Source organism: Trifolium pratense, linkage group LG4 (genome assembly GCF_020283565.1).
Source record: "Trifolium pratense cultivar HEN17-A07 linkage group LG4, ARS_RC_1.1, whole genome shotgun sequence".
In the NCBI taxonomy this organism is placed as follows: Eukaryota; Viridiplantae; Streptophyta; class Magnoliopsida; order Fabales; family Fabaceae; genus Trifolium; species Trifolium pratense.
This window is the reverse complement of record NC_060062.1, coordinates 25,873,093-25,881,737: the sequence shown is the minus strand read 5'-3', so window position 1 is coordinate 25,881,737 and position 8,645 is coordinate 25,873,093. Positions and strand designations below refer to the sequence as shown.

At 38.5% G+C, this 8,645-nt stretch overlaps 1 protein-coding gene and 1 long non-coding RNA gene across 2 annotated transcripts; one reads left to right on the top strand and one right to left on the bottom strand.

Annotated features, from left to right (window-relative positions):
- The first annotated feature begins 878 nt into the window (after nucleotides 1-878).
- On the top strand, nucleotides 879-4,409 carry LOC123922369. The gene is made up of 2 exons (XM_045975092.1): nucleotides 879-1,630; nucleotides 2,417-4,409. The coding sequence occupies exons 1-2, from the start codon at nucleotides 879-881 to the stop codon at nucleotides 4,407-4,409; spliced, it is 2,745 nt and encodes a 914-aa protein (XP_045831048.1).
- Nucleotides 4,410-6,048: 1,639 nt separating this feature from the next.
- LOC123920456 lies at nucleotides 6,049-6,400 on the bottom strand. The gene is made up of 3 exons (XR_006813673.1): nucleotides 6,344-6,400; nucleotides 6,170-6,268; nucleotides 6,049-6,088 (listed from the first exon to the last, which is right to left on the bottom strand). It is a non-coding gene; the product is annotated as an uncharacterized LOC123920456 (long non-coding RNA).
- Nucleotides 6,401-8,645: the final 2,245 nt, after the last annotated feature.

Genomic DNA, 8,645 nt, shown 5'->3' with positions numbered 1-8,645 from the left:
TGATGTGCTGGTGAACGTAGTTTCAATTCTCCCTGCTGAATATGACGTGTGGTCAGAAGTGACTGAAGGGGAGGATGAATTCGATGAGTCTGAATTGGCTTTACACAGGCCAATGTGTTATTATGTAATGAATAATGGCTGCTTAGAGGAACAAATGGCCAATTTTGAGAGGCCAACTGAGGGAATGAAGAATCATTTGAAACCCCTCTTTATTCAGGCCAAAGTAAACAATGTGGGGGTCAACAAAGTGTTGATCGATGGAGGAGCAGCAGTAAACCTGATGCCAGAATTCATGATTACCAAGATTGGTAAATTCTCTACTGACTTGCACCCCCACAACATCGTTCTTTCGAATTACGAAGGTGAGACTGGTTTCTCGCTGGGGGCAATTCAAGTCGATGTGGCAGTTGGCAGCACTGTTAGGCCAACTTTGTTTTTGGTTGTAGCATCGAAGGCCAATTATAATCTGCTTCTAGGAAGGGAGTGGATACATGGTGTTGGAGCAGTGCCTTCGACTCTCCATCAGAGAGTAAGTATTTGGAGGGATGATGGTGTGGTAGAAAATATCGAAGCTGATCAAAGTTATTTTAGGGCTGAAACACACCACATAACCAAGCATTCATTTGACAAGAAATTGGCGAATATATCGCCATGCACTGAACAGGGATATGCCTATGCCCCTGCTGATAATGTCTACCATTCTGTCAAATTGGATCCAACTCATGGATTCATTTGGGAGAGAGAGGAGATAGATGAAGGTCCACATGTGGATGAAGGCAAAGTCCGCCCAACTGGGTGGGACCTTGAAGAGTACTACGATGACTAAGCCCAATGCTTGGGCCAAGATTTCGGCTTATATGGCCGAAAACAAGATAAAGATGGCTTTAGAAGCCACAATGCTGCAAGAAAATATGGCTGTCGAAGCCAACAACTGTGAAGATGGCAAATTATTGCCAATAACTCAAAAATTGGACTGCATCTATGATGAAGAACCATTAGGATTTGAAAAGGATCCTTCCAGTTCCAATCAAAAGATGCAGGCCCAAGACCCTTTGGAGGAAATAGATATTGGAGATGGCTCTATCAAAAGGCCAACGTACATAAGTGCCAATATCCCAAAGGACTTGCGTGATAAACTGGTCGAACTCCTTAAAGAGTTCAAAGATTGTTTTGCTTGGGATTACAATGAAATGCCAGGTTTAGACAGAAATTTGGTCGAACATAGATTACCCATTCGACCAGACAAGAAACCAGTTAAACAATCACCCAGAAGATTCGCACCAGAAATCCTATCTAAGATCAAGGAGGAAATTGAAAGGCTGCTGAGAAGCAAGTTCATCCGGACTGCCAGGTATGTCGAATGGTTAGCAAATATAGTTCCTGTCATTAAGAAAAATGGTTCTCTTAGAATATGTATAGATTTTAGGGACTTAAATAATGCTACCCCTAAAGATGAATATTCGATGCCTGTAGCAGAAATGTTAATAGATTCAGCAGCAGGCTTCGAATATCTTAGCATGTTAGATGGGTATTCTGGATATAACCAAATTTTTATCGCTGAGGAAGATGTGGCAAAAACAGCTTTTCGATGCCCAGGGGCTTTGGGTACCTATGAATGGGTCGTAATGCCGTTTGGATTGAAAAATGCTGGAGCCACATACCAAAGAGCAATGAACTCAATTTTCCATGATTTTATAGATACTTTTATGCAAGTATATATTGATGATATTATTGTTAAATCATCATCACAAAATGATCATTTGGTTTGTTTAAAAAAGTCATTCGAAAGAATGAGGAAATATGGATTGAAAATGAATCCATTGAAATGTGCTTTTTGTGTACATGCAGGAGATTTCCTTGGGTTTGTGGTGCATAAAAAAGGCATTGAGATAAACCAAAACAAGACAAAAGCGATTTTGGAGACTAACCCTCCAACAAACAAAAAGCAACTTCAATCCTTGTTAGGAAAGATCAACTTTCTGAGAAGATTCATTTCGAATCTAAGTGGTAAAGCTCAAGCTTTTTCACCATTGCTTCGACTCAAGAAAGAGGATATTTTTACTTGGGGGCAGGATCAGCAAGAAGCATTCGATGCAATCAAAAGATACTTGTCTAATCCTCCAACTCTGATGCCACCAATTAGAAATAAGTTTATGAAGTTGTATATTTCAGCATCTGATACCACATTAGGTAGTATGTTAGCCCAAGAGGACGAAAATGGCGAAGAGAAGGCCATTTATTATTTAAGTAGAGTCCTTAATGATGTTGAAACTAGATATAGTAGTATTGAAAAGCTTTGTCTTTGTTTGTACTTTTCCTGTATGAAATTGAAGCATTATATAAAGCCTATTGATGTTTATGTTTATTCTCATTATGATGTTATTAAACATATGTTGCTAAAACCAATTTTACATAGTCGAATTGGAAGATGGGCTTTAGCTCTTTCTGAATATTCACTTTCATACAAGCCTTTGAAAGCAATTAAAGGCCAAATAGTGGCTGACTTCATTGTTGATCATTCAGCAATCGAACCACCTCAAAATTACATTGCTCTAGAACCATGGACTTTGTATTTCGATGGATCTAGACATCAACATGGTACTGGAATAGGTATTTTGATAGTCTCCCCACAAAAAATTCCTACTAAGTTCAAATACAGGATTAATGGTATTTGTTCGAACAATGAAGCTGAATATGAGGCTTTGATAGCAGGATTAGAAATATTGTTGAACCTGGGGGCAAAAGACATTAAAATAAAAGGTGATTCAGAGTTAGTGTTAAAGCAATTGACAAAAGAGTACAAATGTATCAAAGAGCATTTGATTCGTTATTTTGTCATAGCAAATGCGTTACTAAAACGTTTCGATTCGATTGACATAGAACATGTTCCTCGAATAGAAAATCAAGAAGCTAATGACTTAGCCCAGATTGCTTCAGGATACAAAGTGTCCAAAGCAAGGCTAGAACAATTAATAGAAATCAAAGAAAAGTTGATTTCTAATGAGCCAATGCAATTGGAATTGTCAATGCCAAAACTTGAGGGGGCAGAGATGTCACCAAATGACATAAATAATTCTGATAAAGAAATGAATTATGATGAACTCCAAATTTTGGTCATTGACAATTTAATAGATGGTGATTGGAGAAAACCAATTGTAGAATATTTGGAAAATCCAATCGGGAGTGCTCTTCGAAAGATCAAATATAGGGCATCAAATTATGTGATCATTGGTAATGAATTGTTTAAAAAGACCCTCGAAGGAGTACTGTTGAAATGTCTTAGTGAGAATGAAGCCTACATAGCAATATCTGATGTTCATAGTGGGGCTTGTGGTTCTCACCAATCAGGCCATAAGATGAAATGGCTTTTAGTTCGACAAGGCATGTACTGGCCATCTATGTTAAAAGATTGCATAGATTTTGCTAAAGGTTGTCAAGACTGTCAAAAACATGCAGGAATCCAACATGTACCCGCAAGTGAATTACATTCGATAATAAAACCTTGGCCATTTAGAGGTTGGGCATTGGATTTAATTGGTGAAATAAAACCAGCATCATCAAAAAATCAAAAGTACATAATAGTTGGTGTTGATTATTTTACCAAATGGATCGAAGCTATACCCTTGCCCAACGTTGATCAAGAAGAAGTTATAAGTTTTATCCAAAACCACATTATTTATAGGTTTGGAATTCCTGAAACCATCACAACTGATCAAGGTTCAGTGTTTACTGGTCGAAAGATGCAAGAATTTGCCAGGCAAACAGGGTTTAAACTTTTGACTTCGACACCTTATTATGCACAAGCAAATGGTCAAGTAGAAGCTGCCAATAAAATTATTATTGGATTAATCAGAAAACATATTGCTCAAAAGCCAAGAAATTGGAACAAGACTTTAAATCAGGTCTTATGGGCATGTAGAAATTCCCCTAAAGAATCAACAAATTCTACTCCATTTCGATTAACATATGGTCATGATGCCGTGTTACCAGTGGAAATTTATTTGCAATCTATCAGAATTCAAAGGCAAATGGAGATACCAACTTATCACTATTGGAGTATGATGTTTGATGAATTGGTTGATTTAGACGAAGAAAGGCTAAGAGCACTTGATACTTTAAGTAGACAAAAAGAAAGAGTAGCAAAGGCCTATAATAAGAAGGTTAAATTAAAAACCTTTGACGTGGGGAATTTAGTTTGGAAAGTTATTTTGCCTATGGACAAAAAAGATAGAGTTTTAGGCAAATGGTCTCCAAATTGGGAAGGACCTTTTAAAATAATACAAGTATTTTCGAATGGTGCGTATGAAATAGAAGAATTAACTCCAGAAAAGCGAACATTGAATATAAATGGTAAGTATTTGAAAAAATATAAACCAACGCTTTTAGAAGTTAATATTAGCACAGAATAAATATTCGAAACGAAATTGAAATGGCATAAACGAAATAAAAGTGCCATAAGAGGCAATTGTCAAGGTTACAAACCAAATAAAAACAAAACCAGATAATTGTTCGAGAATTTAAAAACATCAAAAGAAAATCTAAGACAAACACTTAGATTTGAAATCAGCATAATGGTCCTTAATAAGGCCAACTTCGACAGTCTGAATCTTGATTGCATCTTCGAGAGATTTGATCTCTTCTTTGATCACAGTGGCAGCACTGAAGTGAGAAATACCTTCTTTCGCAGCTTCGCGGATAGATTCTTGAGTGGTAGCAGCAACAGCTTCTTCAATCTTTGCACGCTTTGCTTTCTCTTCAAGAATCTTTTTCTCTCGATCAGCAATCTCAGCTCGAAGAGAATCTATTTCTGCCTCCCACTTGGAAATATTGTTGGTACATTCTTGAATCCCAAGGCCTGGTTGCTGAACTTGTGCTTTCATTTGGTCAACTTTCGATTGAGCAGCCATGGCCTTCTCAAATAATGCATCATAAGCAGCCTGCTGACCAACAAGTTTCTGAGAGTTGCGTTTCAGGTTTTGCACTGTAGTAGCAAACTGGTCCAGGATCGATTCGAGCTGGATGACTTTTCCCAAGGTTTCGAGATCAGTTTGAGGATTATGCAACTTGTTCAAAAAAGACTTATGCTTGAAAGCATTAGCAGGGTGTTCCTCAACTGATGCCAAGATGTCTCCATTGATGAAGTCAGTATATAGCTTCGAAATCAGAGAGTCTTGTCGAACCGAAGAATTGATTTCTGAATCTGAAGCAGTTGAATTACTGGGTCCACTCGAACTTACGGGATCAGTAGTTGTTTTAGAAATCAGAAGTTTTAGAGCAGCTTCAGGATCATGAATTTGCAAGGAAATGAATTCTTCTTCAGCGAGCCCTAGGCTGGCTGACAGTTTCGATGTCGAGGTTTCAGGTAGCAATTCTGATCCACCAGCCTCTGCTTCCTTTATGGCTTCAGAATCAAAGTCTTCTTCCTCTGAGGAAGTTTCATCAGCATCGACCTCGACTGTTGGATTTCCGTTCCATTCCTTGAAAGGAGAAGCCTTGTCATCAGTCTCTGCAGACATAGGATGCTCTGATTGATCTTGACTAGGCTCTGGTATGATTTTTTCAGAAATAGTGGTCTCACTATCTTTGAGAGTATCACCACTAGACTTGTTCGATAGGATGTCCTGAAAAACAGAATCGAATATGAGGGAATATAACTTTACTTATTATAAGTAAGAAAATGCAAGTAAAGTAGTACAAGTACCTCTGGATTGTTGTCTTGCTAGGGCATGTTGTCCGATTCTTTGAGTGTAGCATCAGGCATAGCAGCATCTTCTTGAACTTCAGCGTCAGGGGTAGTCTCTTGTTGTTCATTCGAGATCGAAGGGGATTTAAGGTTGGTTGCAGAAGGATCACTTGAGGACTTTGACTTTTTATTCTTTTTATCCCGGGTTCGATCCTCTGAACTTTTCTTTCCTTCTTTCTTCTTTTCCTCTTTCCTCTTCGCTTTCCTTTCCTTCTTCTCTTTCTTTTCTTTCATCTTCTTTTCCTTCTCTTCAGTAGAAAGATCATCAGAAGTAGTTTCTGGAATGTTTGTTTCAATATTCACAGGAGGCTGGCTCCTCTTTCTCTGGAAACTTTGTTCTTCTTCCTGCGAATAGAAGTCGAGACAAGAAACATTTGAATTAATGGAATTGGTTTGGAAGGAACTTTGAAAATAAGTTAGAAAAACTTATACCTCTTCTTCGTCACTGACGACTATCGTGTTAGGTTTTGGCTTCTTCGATGGGCCAGTCTCAGTGGAAGGGACGTTGGTTGGTCTTTTACGTGCCTAAAAGAAGTAGGTTGAAAAAATAAAGATTTAACCTAGAATTTCCAGGAAAGTCAAGTTCGATTCAGTATGTACCTTAGAAGGCTCTTCAGACTCAACTGCCTTTGATGTTGTTTTCTCTTTAACTGTCTTAACAGATTCTGCAGCTTGTTTCTTGGTAACTAGGAAACATAAGCAAAAGGTTAAATCGAAACAATATGAGAATATTTGGTAAAAAGAAAGTGCATATATAAAGACAAGTTACCTGTGGTCTTGACTTGCTGTTCGATTCTCTTTATCTGAGGTCGAGTAAACCCACTCTCCAACCTCGAGATAAGCACTGCATCTCCTAGGTGTTTGCTGTCGAAATATCGCCTCCACCAGGTGGCAAACTCTTGTGTACAGTAGTAAGAAAGGTTGAAGTCAAATGGCTCGAAGCCATAAACGTTATCACGACTAATCTTCATGTACCTTTCATACAAAGTGGAAGTCACAGTAGTCCCAAGCACGATGTTCTTCTTTCTTATATACATGCTCTTTGGTCGAAGCTGCGAAAAGCCAAACTGTCTAGAGACCAAATTCGGTTGATACCCAATTAATGCATATTCAGAAGATAGGGTACCAATTCGAATAGACAGAATGGTAGGATCTAAGTATGCTGTCCAGGTTTCATTTATTTCCTCCTCAGCATTAGGATTCAACACTGGTATTTCTTTGACGAACCAGGAGGGACCAATGGTTCTCTTCACAAATGGAGCATGCTCAGGCTTGAATTGGTCAATGGCTAAGAAAATTTTCATGTACTTCATGAAAAGCTGTTGAATGTTTTGTTCGAGGGGATTAGGTTGAAGCCTTATCAAGCGGGTGCCTTCAATTTTCCTTTTAGCTATCGAAGCATGATGTTCGGTGGGAATGAACAAACCAAGTTCCTTTTCAAAGGTGGCATTTAACCACAACTGTAATAGCCACATTGGCCCAGCAGCTTGAAAACATCCATCTGGCGCAGCTTTCTTCGATTTCGATTTGGCAGGAACTAAACCTTTTAGGTTATCACAAACTTCCCCAATCGACTCATACAGGGTTGCCAGCAGAAGGCGTCCTAAGGCAAAATGGCATCCTTCATGTATTTGCACAGCCATGGGTATAAATTTCCTAGCAATTTGGAGAGATCGAGAGCAAAATACATAATGGGATAGCCATAGAGTGAGAAAGGCCACATGTTCCTCATCTGAGACTTCTTCATTCTCAGGTCCTGAATGTTTGAGGATAAAGGCAGAAAAGGCGTTTTCTTTATAGTTTAAAGTGATGTTATCACTAACATCATCAGGGCTGTAAGTTTTGCCAGTGGGTCTTAACCCTGTGATAGCTGACACATCGAACAGGGTGGGTGTCATCATACCACTTTTGAAGTGAAAGGTGTTGGTAGATTTTTCGAAGAAATGCATCGCAGCAATGAGCATTTCAGGTTGGTATTTGGGCCCTATCCTAGAAAATTGTATTAACTCGAAGATTCCATAATCTTTCCAGAATTTGCCAAAGGATTGTTCTATTCGATCAAGCCAAGTAAGGTAAAGGCTATTCCCGTAATAAGGATGGGATCGAAAGGGTTTATAATTTGTCAGCATATATTCAAAGTTATAGGGTTTGCTGTCAAAGATTCTGGGTTCGCAAGTTTCGAGACATGGAAATATCTCATCTACTTCCCTAGTCAAATTCATATCATCTGGAATCGGACCACCAAAAGCATAAACATTTTTATCAATAGCAAAAGGAATCATTACCTGACTTTCCCAGATTTCTCGATGTTCTTTGCTACCTTTGGGTTCTGGAACATACTTCGTTCCATCATCAGCAACGGAGAAATCGCTCCATTTTCCAGCAAAAGGGACTTGAAACTTGTTAGATGAAGACGCCATGAAAGTTCTTGGGAAAACGAAAGAAAAGATGTAGATCTGAGATCTTGAAAGATGCGAACTGAAAAAGGTAATCAAAGATCCGGTAAGTTCAGATTTGTTTTGAATCTTTGATGTTTCAAGATTGAGAGAAAGATTTGAGAGATTTTTGGAGCGTGAGAAGCTTTGGAAGAAGTTGGAAAAGTTTCAACTGAAGTGACAGAGCTCTATTTATAGGCAATCTTGGATTAAGACAAAATTTAATTAAAAAAGGGATAAATGCTGGAAAAGCGCCTTTTGTCTGTTCCGATTCAACTTCTCAGGCTGACGCGTGTCCCACTACTCAAAAGGACGCAGAACGTGACAGTTTTGAAAGAAGTGAAACGGTTATCTTCTTAAATGCCATGACATCATCAAATCGAAATAAAAGGAATGGCGTTTGGAAATAGAGGTACTTTGAAAAATGCCAATCTCTTATTTCATTCGAGTCATTCAAATCGAAATAG

Bases quoted from the DNA above. Each gene is read 5' to 3' on its own strand.
- LOC123922369 (XM_045975092.1), top strand. From the start codon at position 879: ATGGCTTTAGAAGCCACAATGCTGCAAGAAAATATGGCTGTCGAAGCC. The intron at 1,631-2,416 runs GTTTGGATTGAA...AATTTTACATAG, and splicing joins TATGAATGGGTCGTAATGCC to TCGAATTGGAAGATGGGCTT.